The sequence below is a fragment of the Octopus sinensis genome, linkage group LG19, assembly GCF_006345805.1.
Source record: "Octopus sinensis linkage group LG19, ASM634580v1, whole genome shotgun sequence".
Classification (NCBI taxonomy): domain Eukaryota; kingdom Metazoa; phylum Mollusca; class Cephalopoda; order Octopoda; family Octopodidae; genus Octopus; species Octopus sinensis.
Genome location: NC_043015.1, coordinates 41,427,365 through 41,446,268, shown reverse-complemented (window position 1 = coordinate 41,446,268; position 18,904 = coordinate 41,427,365). Strand labels below are relative to the sequence as shown.

The 18,904-nt window shown below is 40.5% G+C and overlaps 1 protein-coding gene and 1 non-coding gene across 3 annotated transcripts; one reads left to right on the top strand and one right to left on the bottom strand.

Annotated features, from left to right (window-relative positions):
- Nucleotides 1–3,893: 3,893 nt before the first annotated feature.
- Trnag-ucc lies at nt 3,894–3,965 on the top strand. The gene has a single exon. It is a non-coding gene; the product is annotated as a tRNA-Gly (tRNA).
- Nucleotides 3,966–7,329: 3,364 nt separating this feature from the next.
- LOC115222232 (28S ribosomal protein S15, mitochondrial) lies at nt 7,330–18,484 on the bottom strand. Of its 2 annotated transcripts, none has more exons than XM_029792392.2 (7): nt 18,262–18,484; nt 15,819–15,914; nt 14,687–14,762; nt 13,497–13,545; nt 11,891–11,975; nt 10,400–10,458; nt 7,330–7,794 (listed from the first exon to the last, which is right to left on the bottom strand). In XM_029792392.2, exons 1-7 carry the CDS (start codon nt 18,353–18,355, stop codon nt 7,378–7,380), a joined length of 876 nt encoding a protein of 291 aa, XP_029648252.1. In that variant the 5' UTR covers nt 18,356–18,484; the 3' UTR covers nt 7,330–7,377. The 2 variants fall into 2 exon arrangements, with proteins under 2 accessions (XP_029648252.1, XP_036367328.1); XM_036511435.1 differs by having other exon boundaries at nt 7,785–7,794; nt 11,887–11,975; nt 18,262–18,482.
- Nucleotides 18,485–18,904: the final 420 nt, after the last annotated feature.

The following is an 18,904-nucleotide window of genomic DNA, read 5'->3' as shown; positions in this document are numbered from 1 at the left end:
AGCGCAATGTAGTTATGATATATATGTAAAGTCTCTTACAGCTGTTTCTAGATTAACGGAGCATGTGGACCATATGTTATTAAGTACAGAAATCCATGCAAACTATCCGCCATTGGAGAGAGAGAGAAAGAAAAAATTTAGAAATTCTTTTACTTGTTTCAGTCATTTGACTACGACCAAGCTGGAGCACTGCCTTGAAGGGTTTTAGTCAAACAAATCAACCCCAGGACTTACTTTTTTTAAAACCTAGTATATATTCTATCAGTCTCTTTTACCAAATCGCTAAGTTACGGGGACATAGACATACCAGCACCAGTCGTCAAGCAGTGATGGGGTAGGGGAAAACACAGACACAAAGACACACACACGTAGATATATATATATATATATATATATATATATATATATATATATATATATATATATATATATATATATATATATCTATACGTATAAATATATATTATATACTACGGGATTCTTTCAGTTTCCGTCCACCAAATCCACTCACAAGGCTTTGTTCAGCCCGAGGTTATAGCAGAAGGCACTTGCCACACAGTAGTACTGAACCCGGAACCTTGTGTTTGGGAAGCAAGCGTCTTGCTACACAGCCATGCTTGCACCTATGTAGAATATTCTCAATTGAGGATGTTATTAGTTAACCAGTTCTTCGAGAAACCAAGGAATTTCTAGGGTGGAAGATAGATGTGTTTGATATTTCCATGATCGAAGAGTTAAAATCCAAGGTAAAAGATAACAGCAGTCAGTAGTAGCACAATAGGTAAAGTTTCGGGGATAATACCTGGCAAAGGATAATGGAAATTACTTATTCCAGCTTTAAATAGAAAATGGATCAGATTTGAGTTGGAAGGCCTTGAAAGAGTATGTAGCGGGAGAAATTGATTAGTAAACAACATACCGTAAATCCTCGAGTATAATCCGCATTTTCCCCCCAAAATTTAGTGGTCAAAATCCCTAGTGCGTACTATATACGAGATTAAAAATGAAAAACATTTTCTAAGCAATGTCCGAGTCTCTATTTGCTGTCCGGCAATGTTTATTCAGACGCATTTTGTGATGTCAGATGCGAAAATACCTTAAGCTAAGCCTGAAAACAATGAAGTCATAAAAGAATCATCCATAACTTGCAATAAGCAACATTTATTAGAATAAAAGTATTCTGAACACAGAATAACATGTAACAAAAACAATTTGCAAACATATTTACATTCCCATATAACAGTTAAGAACATCACCATTATTGTATTACGCATGCGCAGAAGTGCTTGTTCGACTAGGTGCTGCTGGCTTAATTACGTACGACTCAAGTTAGAGAAGGGGTGCGTATTATATACAAGGTTTAGGTTTTTCATAGATACAGCCCTCTAAAAATCCCCTGCGTATTATACTCAAGGGCGGACTATACTCGAGGATTTGCGGTAATGAAATGTCGGAGTCAGCAGTTGTAACGACGAAAAATTTGTTCTTATAATCGCATACTGTAGAATGTGAAATATGAACAATACATGAAGTTTTAAGAAAGTATTTATTTACCGTTACGCACCAATTGTGACAATAAGGTTTTGTAACGATAAAGTTTTTATGTTGAAGTCGAGGGTCACCAATTGTAGTGGCTAGGTTTTTATTTTCGTGTAACCAACTGTAACGGGTAAGATTGTATCATTTTAAATATCTGCGTGTGGATTTGTTTTATTCTAAGGCCGTGGTAGATATGTTGTTTGTCGTAGATATGTTGTTTGTCGTAGACATGTTCAAAAGGGGTCTGTATTTTGTGCTTCGGAGAACCTGATATACGCACTGACCTGCTCTGGGTGTCAAGAGCAATACATAGGCCAAACAAAAAACAGTCTACGTAAAAGAATGGCTCTGCACAGATCCCAGATCAAAATTCCCCAAAACAGAAAAATAGCATTCAGCCAACACATAGAACTGTTAATTTAAATTTGGCTATGGTGGATCGAATCCACTTCATGCTTGCAAGATTCACTACACACACACACAAGCACACACAGAGACATATATATGTGTGTGTGCGTGTGTGTGTGGTGAATCTTGCAAGCATGAAGTGGATTCGATCCACCATAACCAAATTTAAATTAACAGCTCAACAGAACTTTTCTCACGGTAAAACAAAAGTTTTTCTCTGACAGCGGTTTTACATTTTCCAGATTGCCTTTAGCTAGGCCGAAATAATGTCTTCACCACTTGACCCTTATAACCCCTTCTACTTCAGCAAAAGCTAAAATAGAGACATCACATTTCCACCAACGAAGCCCATTGTTCTCAACCTATCCTTCTGGATAGTTATAAAAGCAAGAACCTGCACGTAAAAGACATTTAGTCATTTCATTAACAACTCAGTAAGAACGAAGTCTGAGTGGCCAGCTAGAACCTTGGTCAGAGGGAGAAATGAAGTTTACTGTCAGCAACTGTGAGACAACGTCCCACAACCCTACAACTCTCACTAGCTCTAATTCTGTTCTTTTACATCATTCTATCTCTCTCTGTATTTACTACTAAACAATGAAGAGAACACAAGCACAAACTTTATTTCGCATGCTTTTGGATTTATCATAATCTGCTCGACGAGGTAAAGTATTTTAACTAACGGTGAATAAATATTTCGTAAAAAGCGCCATTTGAGCGTGATCGTTACCTGCGTCGCCTTACTGCCGGTGGCACGTGAAAAAGCATTCGAGCGAGGTCGTTGCCAGTGCCGCTGGACTGGCTCCTGTGCAGGTGACACGTAAAAAGCACCACTTAAGCGTGACCGTTGCCAGTACCGCCTGACTGGCCCTCGTGCCAGTGGCACGTAAAAGCACCCACTACACTCTCAGGATGGTTGGCGTGAGGAAGGGCATCCAGCTGTAGAAACTCTACCAGATCAGATTGGAGCCTGGTGCAGCCATCAGGTTCACCAGTCCTCAGTCAAATCGTCCAACCCATGCTAGCATGGAAAGCGGACATTAAACGATAATAATAATGTGTGTTCCTTAAATGGCTTACAAACACCTTCCACGCTGCAATTGTTTTCGTTGCAGCACACGATCTCAGATCAGGTCACTTGCTATGCAAGTACATCTCAGTAATAATAATAATAATATATATATACATACACACACACACATACACACACACACACACACACACACACACACATATATATATATATTATATATATATACATCCATCCATCCATACATACATACATATGTGTGTGTGTGTATGTATGTATGTATGTATGTATGTATGTATGTATGTATGTGTGTGTGTGTGTGTGTTGTGTGTGTGTGTGTGTGTGTGTGCTTATACACCCCCACGTTCGCCGGCGCGTATTTTTCTTTTCATATTAATTCATTACACGTTGTTGTACACCTATTACACAATTAAAGTCTTTTTTTTTTTTTTTGGCAGTGGTGAGTCTTCTCCCCCACCCACCCCATTCGCGAGCGCGCATTTTTTTTCCCCTATTCGTTTAGACCAATTAGTTTTACACCTATTACACTATTTCTTCTTTTTTTTTTTCTGCTCGAGCCAAACCCTTTAGTTTGATCGTATAATTTGTGAAAAAATACAGAACATATTGCCTGCATCGATGTGGTACGCTATATTCAAACATCGCCGAGGAATAAGAAAAAAAAAACGCTTACGCAGCGCAACGTCAAAATAAAATTCTTCCACTATTGCCAAGCAATGGAATAAAATCTAAAACTTGATAAAATGACAGAAATAAGCTATATTTAGGCATTATTATTAATTTCGCTGCCTTAAATGGAATAAAAACCACCTGCTACAAATATTAAGAAATATTGCGGATAGTAACGAAATATTTTTTGGTACTAGTAAAGAATTTTGGACCTTGAAAACTGTCAGCGTCGGTGGTGTAACGGTTAGCATGGTTGCCTTCCAAGCAGTCGATCCGGGTTCGACTCCCGGCCGACGCAGGCGATAGCTTTTTTTTCTTTTTCATTTTTTCCTTTATTTTTATTTAAATTGTTTAATCCTTTGAATACATAGAAAAATAGTTGAAGAAAAGTGCTTCTCTCTCGTCGTGTCGCCTTTCGTATATTTCATACACAATTTTAATACTGCTACTGTTTTTGCAGAAAAACACAAAATTTCAAGTATTCAAATTACAGTTGTCGCCCTTCATTTCCCTTCATCACTCATTACTCATGTACGAGGGCCCGAAAAGGATATAATTATTGTCTCCGTAAAAGCATATGCTCTTTACTCTTCTACTTGTTTCAGTCATTTGACTGCGGCCATGCTGGAGCACCGCCTTTAGTCGAGCAAATCGAGACTTATTCTTTGTAAGCCCAGTACTTATTCTATCGTTGTCTTTTGCCGAACCGCTAAGTTACGGGGACGTAAACACACCAGCATCGGTTGTCAAGCAATGCTAGGGAGACAAACACAGACACACACACACACACATATATATATATATATACATATATACGACAGGCTTCTTTTCAGTTTCCGTCTACCAAATCCACTCACAAGGCATTGGTCGGCCCGGGGCTATAGCAGAAGACACTTGCCCAAGATGCCACGCAGTGGGACTGAACCCGGAACTATGTGGTTGGTAAGCAAGCTACTTACAACACAGCCACTCCTGTGCCTATTTTTGTTTGAAAAGTTCGCATATACTTCCTGAGAAAGAAATGGCGAGACGAGAGAGAGAGAGAGAGTAGAGCATACTTCTGTTACTACTTCCATGTTATAATATTCATTCGATGTTTTCTTAGCAAAGGCATTTTCCCGAAGGTCATTATTACAGAACGATCTTCAAATCTCTCATCACAATTTTCGTCGTTCCAACCAGTGTTTGGAGGTGAAGGTGGCCCGTGTGAAAGTTGAAAAGGTGACGGACAAATTGCCGTATTAAATAAAAACAATCAATATGGTTTTGCTGCACTTTTTAAAAACTTGTCTCTGACTGCTCCACGGCGAAGAAAGATAAAATATATGACTGCAAACACGATTTGCTTCCTTTTTTTTTTTGTTTTTTTGTCTTCTAGTTAATACCGGGGAAAGAATTCCGCCACCTCCCCCCAATATGTCCGAAATTTTTTTTTTCCGAAAACCCACGTTTTTGGCTACGGAGATTCCGGGAAATTGCCAAAAATCGGCATTTTTTAATTTCTGTCCCCCCTCCCCTCTAACTTCATATTTGACTTCTTTCAGGAATTTTTTGTTTTTTTTCAAAATATGCGGAAAAATACGGAGATTATGAGTCTGGAAAAAAAATTTCCAAAAACTTTTGTAAAATTTCAATTTGAAAAAAAAAAATTACCCCTGGCAGTCTAGGGCATAAACAGGAAGTTTTGAAACCCTTTTCGCCATTGCGCATGCATTGACTGCGACGCTAAAAGGGAAACTTTGGAAGTGATGTAGTGATGGGTGGGCGACATGGAGGGAAAAGGTTTTGGGAAATTTTGTTTTTTTTAATTTTCGGTTTTAAAATGCGGACGGCCCGATTCTGTCGTTTTCTTTTTCTATATTTTTTTTTTACAGAAATCGGTTACAAACTATGACACAAGGCCAGCAATAGTAGAAGGAGAAGATTAATCATCGATTACATTGACCCCCCCCACCCCCGAGCTTAACTGATACGTGATTTATCGATCAGCGAAGGATTAAAGGCAAAGCTAACATCGGCAGGATTTGAACTCAGCACGTAAAGAGCAAGAAGGAATTATCTGGTCAGGTGATTAAGAAGTTCGCTTAGCAACCTCTAGTTTTCGGATTCAGTCCCACCTTGAGCAAGTATTTCCTGCTATAATCCGAAGCCGACTTTGATTGATGATTTATGAAAATTATTTGAAAGCCCGTCGTTTATAGATACATCATCATCATCATCATCATCATTTAGCATCTGTTTTCCATGCTGGCATGGGTTAGACCTATTCGCTGGAACTGGTAATCCGGAGGGCTGCACTAGGTTCCTGTCTGGTTTGGCTTGGTTTTTACGGCTGGATGCCCTTCCTAACGCCAACCACTCCAAGAGTGTAATGCGAGATTTTTATGTGCCACTGGCATGGGTGCTTTTTTGTGCCACTAGAATGGATGCCAGCTACACGACACCAGCATCTGCCACAACTACAATTTCATTTCGCTTGACCAGTTTTCTCAAGCACAGAATATCACCAAAGGTCTCGGTCACTTGTCATCGCCTTCGTGAGGCCCGTCATTCAAAGATCATGCTTCACCATCTTGTGCCATGTCTTCTACAGGTTCCTACCACTCTTAGAGTGTGACGCTTTTTCACACAGCTGTCTCCTCATCCATACCAGTCCAATCATCTCTCTTGCACACAGCATCTGATGCTTCTTACACCCAGCTTTTCCCTCAAGATGCTCACACTACGTCGTACATCCAACAAAGTATGCTTCATACATATGCATCTGTAGTGATACCCGTGCTGGTGGCACGTAAAAAGCACCAACCTATTGTGGCCGTTGCCAGCCTCCTCTGGCCCTTGTGCAGGTGGCACATAAAAGGCAGCCACTACATTCACAGAGTGGTTGGCGTTAGGAAGGGCATCCAGCTGTAGAAACACTGCCAAATCAGACTGGAGCCTGGTGCAGCCTCCTAGCTTCCCAGACCCCAGTCGAACCGTCCAACCCATGCTAGCATGGAAAATAAACGTTAAACGATGATGATATATATCATCATCATCGTTTAACATCCGCTTTCCATGCTAGCACGGGTTGGACGGTTCAACTGGGGTCTGGGAAGCCAGGAGGCTGCACCAGGCCCCAGTCTGATTTGGCAGTGTCTCTACAGCTGGATGCCCTTCCTAACGCCAACCACTCTGTGAGTGTAGTGGGTGCTTTTTACGTGTCACTGGCACAGGTGCCAGACGGGGCTGGCAAACGGCCATGATCAGACGGTGCTTTTTACGTGCCACCGGCACGGGGGCCAGGCGAGGCTGGCAACGGCCACGATCGGATGGTGCTTTTTACGTGCCACCGGTACTGGTATCACAGCTACAATTTCCATTGATGTTGATCGATTTTGATTTTGATTCTGATATATATATATGTGTGTGTGTATACACACACACATGTATGTATATATTTACATGTATCTTTGTGTTTGTCCTCCACTATCACTTGACTACCAGTGTTGGTTTGATTACATTCCTTTAACTTAACAGTTCAGCAGAAAAGGACCGACAGAATAAGTATCAGACTTTAAAAATAAGTACTGGGGTTGATTTGTTTGACCAAACCCCTCAAGGTGGTGCCCCAGCATGGCTGCAGTCCAAGGACTAAAGATGAAACAATAAAGAATAAAGACATTTTGAATGAAATATAAATTTATTGCCAAAAAAAAAAACAACAGGTTCTAATACCATATACGGCCTTGAAACTGGACCTTTTCTTTTTTAACCCGTTCCTTTTTAGACAAAGCTACTGGATCGTAGACATCATCGATGGATAGGTTAAGCTCCTTCAAATCCTTTTCAATTTGACTCAGGGTTTCAGCTTTGTAAGCATCAAACATAATTTTTTCCGTCCTGTATTTTTCACGGAGTGTCTCAATCTTCTGGATTTTCATTCGGAAAGCCTTTTTGTGTGCCTTCCTTTTCCTGCTGCCCTTCCTGCTCAAAGGCCAATATCTATATTTAGGCACAGGAGCATACATTACTTTTAGTTCACGCGTTAACCATAGGAAGTTGAACATGTTCTGCTTTTTCAGTTCTTTTAACATCTTCCTCCGTTTTGCTATCTTTTCAGACAACATACTTTTTGAAACTTTATCCTGAAAATGAAAAAGAAAAGAAACTAAATTAGCAACCAACACAATAAACAATACAGGAGAGATAATTCCTGCTTGCTCTTAAACTCTTTTGTTACCATATTTATTTTGAGATGTTCTGTGTTTCTTTCAATTAATTTTAAATATAACAAAGAATTTAGTAAAATAACTTAACATAAATCGTGACTAAGGTTTGGTGGAAGATTTTAATTCAAAACTTATGGAAACAAAACATTTGTATTACAGAGCCAGAAAGGGTTAAACAATTCCTAATAATATTTAATTAACGGAGGATTTTTTTAAACATCAAATGACTATAAGGGTCCACCCGAGCAAAATAGGAATCAAAGGGGTCTATAGGTAAAAACTGGTTGACAATCACTGTTTCTGAACTAACTGACCAACTGACTGATAAACTAGCCCCTATTATCTTGTGATAAATTATCTTTAGTAGTCTGTTGTGGTATTAACCCTTTCGTTACTGTATTTATTTTGAGATGCTCTGTATTCTTTCAATTACTTTAAATAAAACAAAGAATTAAATACAATAACTTCATTATCATTAAGCTATTGTTAGGAACATAAATTGTGACTAAGGTTTGGTGGAAGATTTTAATTCCAAACTTATGAAAACAAGACACTCATACTACAGAGCCAGGGGCGGTTTCAGCTGGGTTGGTAATGAAAGGGTTAAGAATTATTTCTCTATTATATGTTTTAACACTCTTGTTATCATATTTCTGTTGAGATGCTCTCTGTTTCTTTCAATTACTTCAAATATAATAAAGAATTTTGTAAAACAACTTCGTTATCATTAAGCTAGTGTTAGGAACATAAATTGTGACTAAGGTTTGGTGGAAGATTTAAATTCAAAACTTATGAAAACAAGACATTTGTACTACAGAGCCAGAGGCAGTTTCAGCCGGGTTGGCATCGAAAGGGTTAAACCTTCAGCATTTAAACCAGCCATATCCAACCAAAACCTGTTTTATATTCAAACTGGTTAGATCTGGCTTTTCACACGAACCCTATCGTTCCAAAAATTAACAGTTGCCTCATCAAAATCTCACAGCTACAAGATAATGAAGGATTAATTCAAAACAATGGTCAATAAATAAGCATTGCTTTTGACAGAATAATACGAATGCTAAGGAGTTAACCCTGATGTTAGCATAATTCCATTGAAATATACGGCCTTTGTTTCAACAAATTTTGAAAACAGTGAAGAATTTTGTAAATTAACTGCCATTGATATCATTGGCTCTTGTGAACTGCTGTATCCAGGCATTGGTTTTCTGGTCCTGCAAAGTGATGCCAAGCACGATTCATTCCATTTTCTGTTGGCTACAATGAGGGTGTTCATGACGGTAGCGTTGAGAACCCATGCTTCACATCATAAGAACCATCAAGAAGAACAAACATAGATGGACCGACGACATTGCATGACTGACGGATAACAGATGGACAATCGGGATGACGGAATGGACAACAAGACAACTCGATCAAGAGGCAGGCCAACCAAAGACAAGGCAGTGAAATACTTTCACCTGCTGCCAGGGTCTACAAGGCTACAGCTGCGGAAGGGGTCCAAGGAGAGGGCTTCTCTTTCAGGAATGATAAAGAGTTATCATAATAAGCTAGTGGAAGGCGGTGAGTTACCAGAATTATTATCTAGACAAATGCTTAGTGGAATTTCATCAACCTTTATGTTCTGTGTTCATTTCATCACTTTTAGGGGTCGATGAAATAGGTACAAGTTGAGCACTAGGGTCAAACTAATTGACCTACCCCTCTCCTCAAAATTTCGAGTCTCCTGCCTACAGCCGAAAGGATTATTAAGTTTGGTGCTTGGAACATAAAATTAACCTGGAATTTTGATGGAAGGCCTTATTTTGGATCTTTTAAACCCTTGATGGGAAATATTAAGATGGCAAAAATAAGGAGAAAAAGAAAGAACAGGGTGGCTCAAAAAAAAAAAAATTTGTAGGCGCAGGAGTGGCTGTGTGGTAAGTAGCTTGCTTACCAGCCACATGGTTCCGGGTTCAGTCCCACTGCATGGCATATTGGGCAAGTGTCTTCTGCTATAGCCCCGGGCCGACCAATGCCTTGTGAGTGGATTTGGTAGACAGAAACTGAAAGAAGCCCGTCGTATATATGTATATATATATGTGTTTGTGTGTCTGTGTTTATCCCCCTAGCATTGCTTGACAACCGATGCTGGTGTGTTTACATTCCTGTAATCGAGCGGTTCAGCAAAAGAGACCAATAGAATAAGTACTGGGCTTACAAAGAATAAGTCCCAGGGTCGATTTGCTCGACTAAAGGCGGTGCTCCAGCATGGCTGCAGTCAAATGACTGAAACAAGTAAAAGAGTAAAAGAGGCACAAATAAGATGATATTTTCTCAAATGCAGAATTGCCGTTGGAATGGCAGAAATACTGGGTAAACCACCCTTACAAAATGGAAAAATTTATCAACAACCAGCCATGGAATTTGAACTCACATCCCTTGAGACTTTAGCTGAGTGCTTTGTCATTAAGCTAAACTGCCTGCTGACAAATTTATCTGCAAATTTAGACACAAAATAGCTAAATGGACAAAAACTCACCTTTCTGAAAGAAGTCAGATGTTTTTTCAAAGCTCGAATACGAAGAGTTAGGTAAGCAACTGTTAAATAGAAAAGAATTCTTCATTAAAATCATCACATTTAGCTTAATTAATCAGTATCTAACAATCATAGTTAAGTTAAGTTAAGTTAATTTTTTGGCTCAAAAAGCAAAAAGCAAGGCCATGTAGGGGGACATGGAGTTATGTACAGGGAGGGTGTTCATGCAAAGAGTTCAGGCCATTTCTGGTCAAGAGAGACTTTGAACCGAGCGGTCGTTGGTATCTTCACTATCTTGTCCGGCAGTTTATTCCATGGATCCGCAACCCGGACGGAGAAAGCCCCTCTCCTTCGATTGAGATGAAATCGTCGTAGATAGAGCTTTACGGAATGACCCCGCAGCCAACGCTCTGGAGCAGGAGTGAAGAACAGCTCTTTCGAGAGGTTACACTTTCCACTTATGATGTTGTGAGCGAAAATGAGATCACCACGGTGGCATCGTTTTTCGAGAGAATAAAGGTCGAGCGTCTTCAGCCTTTCTTCATAAGACAAATGCTTGAGACCAAGAACCATGCGGGCAGCCAGCTTCTGGACTCTTTCGAGATGCTGTATGTCTTTGAGGAGATAAGGAGAAGAGGCTTGAATCCCGTACTCCTATATGGGTCTCACTAGCGTGACATAGAGCGGTAGGAATACCTCCACTTTTCCATGCTTGTATGGGTCAGATGGAATTTGCTAGGTCCCCTGTGAGCGACGTGGAAGCTCGGGAGAGATGAATGGTGGATGAGAGTTGTACAAGCCATGTATAGGGATGTTGTCAGTAAGGCAAAGGTTGGCAATGAATATAGCAAGGAATTTAGTGTACAGGTAGGAATTCACCAGGGATCGGTTCTCAACCCCTTCTTATTTATCATAGTGCTCCAGGTCATAACAGAGGAGTTTAAGATAGGCTGCCGTTGGGAGCTCCTCTACGCTGAAGACTTTGTTCTTACAGCTGAATCACCACCATAACTAAAGAAGAAATTTCAGGTATGTCTAGTAATGGAAACTGTCGACTCCTTCTAAGGATCCCCTAAAATATTTGGGAGGGTCTGTTTTCTGCACATTCCTAGTGTTTATTGTACCTACACATCTACCCCCTGTAAAGACTACTTTCTCTGTTAACCTTCCTCTGATACTGCTGCACCCCTTATGTGACCATAAGGTCTGAGATTCGAACCCACAATCCCTCGACTGCGAGTCCGTTGCTCTAACCACTAGGCCATGTGCCTCCACGATATATAATTCATATGGATGAGGACAGCTGCATCGAGAGGTGCTGATCATTAATTGTGGAAGGAATGTGTGGAAGGGGTAGGGCTTATGGGTGCTGGTGTCGTGTGGAAGTATCCATGCAGTGCCTCGTAAGCACCCACGTTGGTGCCACGTAAAAGAACCTGTGCTTGGTGCCACATTCAAAGCATCCACTACACTAAACAAATAAATGAAACTTGCTTTTTTTTTCCAAAAAAGCATCGGGTCCCAGAGCGTCTTGGATTTTCTCCAGCAACATGTGGTGTTCATGATCCCTTATTTCTTGCTGAAAAGAGAGAGAGAGAAAAAGGGAAAGAGTAAGATAGAGAGATAAAAGATAAAAGACAGGACAGCATTTCAACTTCGAAGTCGTTAAACAAACATAAATCAAAATTGGAATTAAAAGAGGAAATAATAATGATAATCCTTTCTACTAAGGGCACAAGGCCTGAAATTTATGGAAAGGGGACTAGTTGATTACAGTAACCCCAGTGTTTCAGTCTGATTTGGCATGGTCGGCGAGCCGGCAGAACCGTTAGCACGCCAGGCGAAATGCGTAGCCGTATTTCATCTGCCGTTACATTCTGGGTTCAAATTCCGCCAAGGTCGACTTTGCCTTTCATCCTTTCGGGGTCGATTAAATAAGTACCAGTTACGCACTGGGGTCGATATAATCGACTTAATATGTTTGTCTGTCCTTGTTTGTCCCCTCTATGTTTAGCCCTTTGTGGATAGTAAAGAAATAGGTATTTTGTCTGCCGTTACGTTCTGGGTTCAAATTCCGCCGAGGTCGACTTTGCCTTTCATCCTTTCGGGGTCGATAAATTTTCATCCTTTCGGGGTCGATAAATTAAGTACCAGTTACGCACTGGGGTCGATATAATCGACTTAATCCGTTTGTCTGTCCTTGTTTGTCCCCTCTATGTTTAGCCCCTTGTGGGTAGTAAAGAAATAAATGATAATAATAGGAAATTAATTAATTAGGAAATTTTAAGGGGAGAGGGTTAGTCAATACAATCGACCCCAGTACATGACTGGTACTTTATTTTATCAAGCCCCCAAAAGGATGAAAGGCACAGTTGACCTTAGCAGGATTTGAACTCAGTGCATAGGGAACTAGGGAAAATGCGACTAAGCATTCTGACTGATCTGCCAGCTTACTGTCTAATCATCATCATCATCATCATCGTTTAACGTCCGCTTTCAATGCTGGCATGGGTTGGACAGTTCGCCTGGGGTCTGGGAAGCCAGAAGGCTGCACCAGGCTCCAGTCTGATCTGGCAGAGTTTCTACAGTTGGATGCCCTTCCTAACGCCAACCACTCCGAGAGTGTAGTGGGTGCTTTTTACGTGCCACCAGCACAGGTGCCAGGGGAGGCTGGCAAACGGCCATGATTGGATGGTGCTTTTTACGTGCCACCGGCACGGAGACCAGACGTCTAAATTATTAAAAAAATGATAATAATATTAGTTTCTTTCACTGTATAGGGGCCAGCAAGTGAAAGAATAGGCCCAACATTTTCCTCTGCATCTCATAAATGGTGACTAAAAGAGATCGAGGTAGGATTTGCATTCCACTCTTGTATGGAGGGTTGTCGCCTGGAAAGGTGCAAAGGTGCCATTGTTCAGTATCTGTGCACAAGCAATTTGTTTGTTTGTGACAAACAGTTGCTGCTGCTGCTTTTGTGTGTGTGTGTTTGTCAGAATAAAAAAAAGGTGAAGGTAGGAAAAGACAAGTCTGGAGAAAATTTATGGAATTAACAACAGAAATCCATGATGGGAAATTTAAGTAAGAAGGGTTAACTTACACGGCTCGCAAATTCAATTGTGAACAACCTCCGGACATTGTCAGGTACACTGGAAAGAGAGAGAGCAAGGAAGAAAAAGGGTTTGAAAATGAGGAAGTTGATACAAGAGAATGGACTTTTAGGACCGGAAATACAAGGGAGTGCTGAAAAGTTCCTGGTTTCAAAGGTGTTGCGAAAGGCTTGCTTGGAGGCCTAACCTTCCAAGTTCTTTTACAAAGGTGAGAAAAACTGAAGGACCACTGCAATGAGTCAATAAGTGTGTGAATCTGAGAGGGGAAAATGTTGAATGGAACCACAATTAACTGATCCTCCTGTATTTTCTTTTATCCAAACCCAGGAACTTTTCAGCACCTTCTCGTGTGTGTACATGTGTGTGTGTGTGCAAGCATGTGTCTGTGTTTGTCCTACTCTACTGCTTGACAAACAGTGTTGGTGTGTTTATATCCTCATGACTTAGCAATTCAGCTAAAAGGGCTGATAGGATAGATATCAGACTTTAAAAAAATATATATATACTGGGGTTGATTCGTTCAACTAAAAAAATTCTTCAAAGTGATGCCCCAGCATGGCCATAGTCTAATGACTGAAACAAGGCTGTTTCCTGCACCGGTTTCGCATAGCCCCAGCCCATCCAAAGTACCTTGGATCGTAGGGTGACCTGCTGTGCTTGAGGAGACCTATTGAGTCAAGTACATCAACATCAACATCAAAATAAAAATGGAAATTGTAGTTGTGATACCTGTGCCGGTGGCACGTAAAAAGCACCATCCAAACGTGGCTGATGCCAGCGCCGCCATGACTGGCTTCTGTGCCGGTGGCACATAAAAAGTACCAACCGATCGTGGATGCTGCCAGCCTCCCCTAGCACCTGTGCCGGTGGCACGTAAAAAGCACCCACTACACTCATGGAGTGGTTGTCGTTAGGAAGGGCATCCAACTGTAGAAACACTGCCAGATCAGACTGGAGCCTGGTGCAGCCTCCTGGCTTCTCAGACCCCTGTCGAACCATCCAACCCATGCTAGCATGGAAAATGGACATTAAACGATGATGATGATGTGTACTACTATATAACACGGTGTCTTGTTTGAGGGAAACCAAACAACTGTGATAAACCAGGATAAATATAAAGTCTTCCAAAGATTTACAAATATTATGCACAATCATAATGGACCGTTTCGTTTTTACTTACTTTGGTAGTTCTTTGATGTCCTGGCACCAGAATTTGATAGTAGAATCTGGCAATGGTTCTCTCTTCATTCTGTCACCTACAGTAATTAAAAAATGGTAACATGTGAATAGAAATTTTAAATTCTTCAAACTCTCTTGATACCAACCTAGCAGAGACTGTTCCTGGTTCCATAATATAAACTTCCTAATATAAATAGGAGGAGGAGACCCCCCTTCAGGCATGAATGACCGTGGGGTTGCACCTAGAAAGTTACCCTCCGAGGCACAAGTCAGGGCAAGGTTGTTTGTGGAAGACCAGCAGTTGCCCATGCATACTGGCCTCCCCTCTCCACGCCACCAGTGTTATCCAAGAGAAAGGCAAAGGGGCTGATACAGCTGGGCACCTGTGATGTCGCAACTCATTTCTACAGCTGAGTAAACTGGAGCAATGGGAAATAAAGTGTCTTGCTCAAGAACACAACACGCACCCCAATCCGGAAATCGAACTCACAACCTCACAATTGTAAGATCTACACTCTAACCACTAAGCCATGCACCTTCACAATCTAAATATAATCTGTAATATAAACTTCCATCAAAATTTTATTTTATGTTCTAAACATCACCTTAATAATGACAAAAGTTATTCCACTAAATTCTTCATCATTTTCAAGCAAGACACCTGTATCTGTTCCCTCTGTACCTCAAATCTCTCAAATGGCATAAAGTTACACCCTGCTCAATACTACTCCCAACCTCCCAGTCGAGGTAGGCAGTTTGTCGTGCAAGGTACTTTGTGACCCTATTGGTGCTGGTGCCACATAAAATGCACTGGTGCTGGTGCCACATAAAATGCACTCAGTTTACTGTACAGAGTGTACTGGCTGCTTTCTATGGTTGGTGTTAAGAAGGGTTTTCACTGTAGGATGTGCGACGATGGAACCTGGCCTTGCCAAAAGAGACGATGCTAGCATGGGTTGGATGATTTGACTGATATTATTCAGATCACTGCCTGGAAGCAAACTCGGAAACTTGGGGTTAGTAGCCCGTGCTCTAAACCACTACGCCATACGCCTAGTGGTAATGATGATAGTGGTAATGATGATGATGATGGTAATGACAAAAAAAATCTATAATGATTCATTTTAACAAACCTGATTTAAAAAGTTTAGGGAACAACGGACGTTCTTTCTTGCGGACTCTCGAATAAAATCGTCTGTCTCCCTCGCTCGGAACATTCTGGATGTTGCCTAAGACAAAAACAAACAAAAAAAGCATTTAAAAAGTTGTTCCAAATAAAACAACAAACAAAGACAAAGACAGAATATAAAACAATAATAATTAACGAGAATATAATTATTCAGACTGTTAATAACATCAAGAGAGGAAAGATTTTATATTATTTATAAGGGATTGCTGAAAAATTCTGGCTTTAAGAGTATTATGAAAGGCCTGGTAGAAGGCTCAACCTTCCGAGTTATAAAATACCTGATGATGACCAGGGATCAAACCCATCGAAATGCATCATCATCATCATCAACATCATTTTTACATCTGAGCTGACGTGGGTCAGATGAGGCTTCTCAAGGCACCATTTGACAGCCAGATGCCTTTCCTGATGCCAACCTTTACTTGTTTTTCAAGTAAACCAGATTATTTCCATTTCTTTTCCTGTCAAACTCTTGAGCTGCCAATCTGAGGGTTTTTGGTTAACATAAACAATATCACAACTGCCCAAGAAGTGACAACGTAAATACACAAAATGCGCACATGCACTCATATACGTCCGTGTTCCATGCTGGCATGGGTTGGATGGTTTGACTGTAATTGGCCAGTTGCCTCCACCAAAATTTCAGGCCTTGTATCAAAAGCCGCCGGCGAACTGGCAGAAACGTTAGCACACCAGTCAAAAATGTTTAGCAGCATTTCGTTCGTCTTTACGTTCTGAGTTCAAATTCCACTGAGGTTGACTTTGCCTTTCATCCTTTCGGGGTCAATAAAATAAGTACTAATAGAGAACTGGGGGCGATGAAATCGACTATCCTCCTCCCCAAAATTTCAGGCCTTGAACCTATAGCAAAAAGGATTATTATTATAAAGGCGATGGGCTGGCAGAATCGTTAGTACGCCGGACGAAGTGCTTAGCGGCATTTTGTCCGTGTTTACGTTCTGAGTGCAAATTCCGCCGAGGTCGACTTTGCCTTTCATCCTTCGAGATCGATAATTAAATACTGCTGGCCCTGTGCCAAAATTCGAAACCATTATTATTATTAAGGGGTGAGCTGACGAGTTAGAGCATTTTAAGTTCAAATCCTGCCAGCTGATGTTTCAGGAGGTTAAACGCTTTCGGAATTGCGTGTTTGTATGAATCTTCGGATATTTCCCCATTAAACCAGTGTTCGAGTTTGGGTAAATGATAATTGTTTGACCTTGCCACCACGGGTCGTTCTGATAGGAACTAACATGTCGATGTTTAAAGAACAGAAACTACATGTTCACAACGATCGCCATTCAAATCGATTGGGCGAGGAAGCTTCTTTTTACGCGGTTGATCGACTTGTTAGAAAGAGCAACCAAATCTCCCTCAAACCTTGAAGAAAAAAAAGAGAGAGGGAAGGACATGTTGGATAACGTATTCCTATGTATACAATGTCTTAAATAAAATAGCAAATGGCCATTGACGGAATGCCTCTGAAGAAGGCTGGTTAAAGGTTAAACAACAAACTTTCTATACAAATTAACAAGGGAGATTTCTGAGGGTTTCGTATGCTAGAAATAACAGCTATATTTCTTCTTTCAAATCACATTCTAACGTCTTTATAAAGAATCAAGATATTACATGATGTAATGTAGCCCTAGGTGATCTTTAAAAGACTAGAATGTCTTTGGATATTTGATCAAGGGCCGACACAAGCGGGGTTGTGGAACTACAACCCAAGTTCCAATAAATAATTGCAATTAAAAACGGTAATTTTTTACGATTACACCCGTCTCGTGAGACAGATGTGGAAGTAAATATTTACCAGAAAAGGACATGGAATTGGGTGGGAGAGAGCAAAAATGTTAAAAATTAAAGTTTTTGGGCCCAAAATGTTTCCACAGAAGGAAATAACCACCCGATTTCAGTTCCTTGTCCTTTTTTTCTTCTCCATGAGGCAGTGATAGCAATTCCGAAAGGTGTAATATTAGGTTGTCCCAAAAGTTCGTAAACACTTGCAAAAATTGAATTTTTACTCGCCAAGTACTAACAAAAACAACAAAAATTATTCCTCAAAATAAAGACCATTATTTTCCCAGACTTTCTACGAACTTTTGGGACAACCTTATAGTAAAAATTTACCATAAAAGAAAAAGGAAAGCTTCGATTTTAATTTATTTGATACCTATAGGTTACCAATAACGTAAATCACATTGATAAAACATTGATTTTCCGTTTACATAATTAAAGTCAATTAAAACACATAATTAAATACGATTCGACCTGATGTCCTTGTAATTAACCGAAGTTGCAAGACGGTTCCGATTTTGGTAATAATGTAAATGGTGGTGGATATTAAAAGTGCATAGACATATAGACAGGGGTTTTCTTTAACTTACCTGACAATAGCGGGGCTATAATTCGAGGCTGTTGTATTTTAAATAAAGGATTTTCTGCCAGGAAAATATTCCGAATTAAAAATCTCGCGGCCATCGTCAATTACATCGGTGTAAGGCGATTAGAGTTCACTCCCCTTGGACGGAATTATTCTTCTTGAAGCAAACGTCCCGAGAGGTTGGCAGGTGCGTCGTAAAAAAAATAATGGTTGTTATTGTAGAACAGTGCTTTTCAACCTTTTTGCTGGAGCGGAACCCCAAGGAAACATTCCGCCGGCTCGGGGAACCCCTGTGCAATAATTTAATAGTCTTATGCAAACATATCTGCACAGGAGAATTAAAAATTACTGCCGATTTTAGTAGTTTTGTAACTTTTTGCGGAACCCCGAGACTGTACTGGCGGAACCCTGGTTGAAAACCACTGTTGTAGAAGATAGAAGACCAGAAATTTTGAGGGAAGGGGATTAGTCGATACCGCACCGAAAAATATGCTTATTAATATTCATTCTAGCTCTTTACGTTCTGAGTTCAAATTCCGCCAAGGTCGATTTTGCCTTTCACCCTGTCGGGGGTCCATAAAATAAGTACCAGTTGCGCACTGGGACCCAATGTAATGGACTAGTTGGGTTGATTAGAACCCATTCAT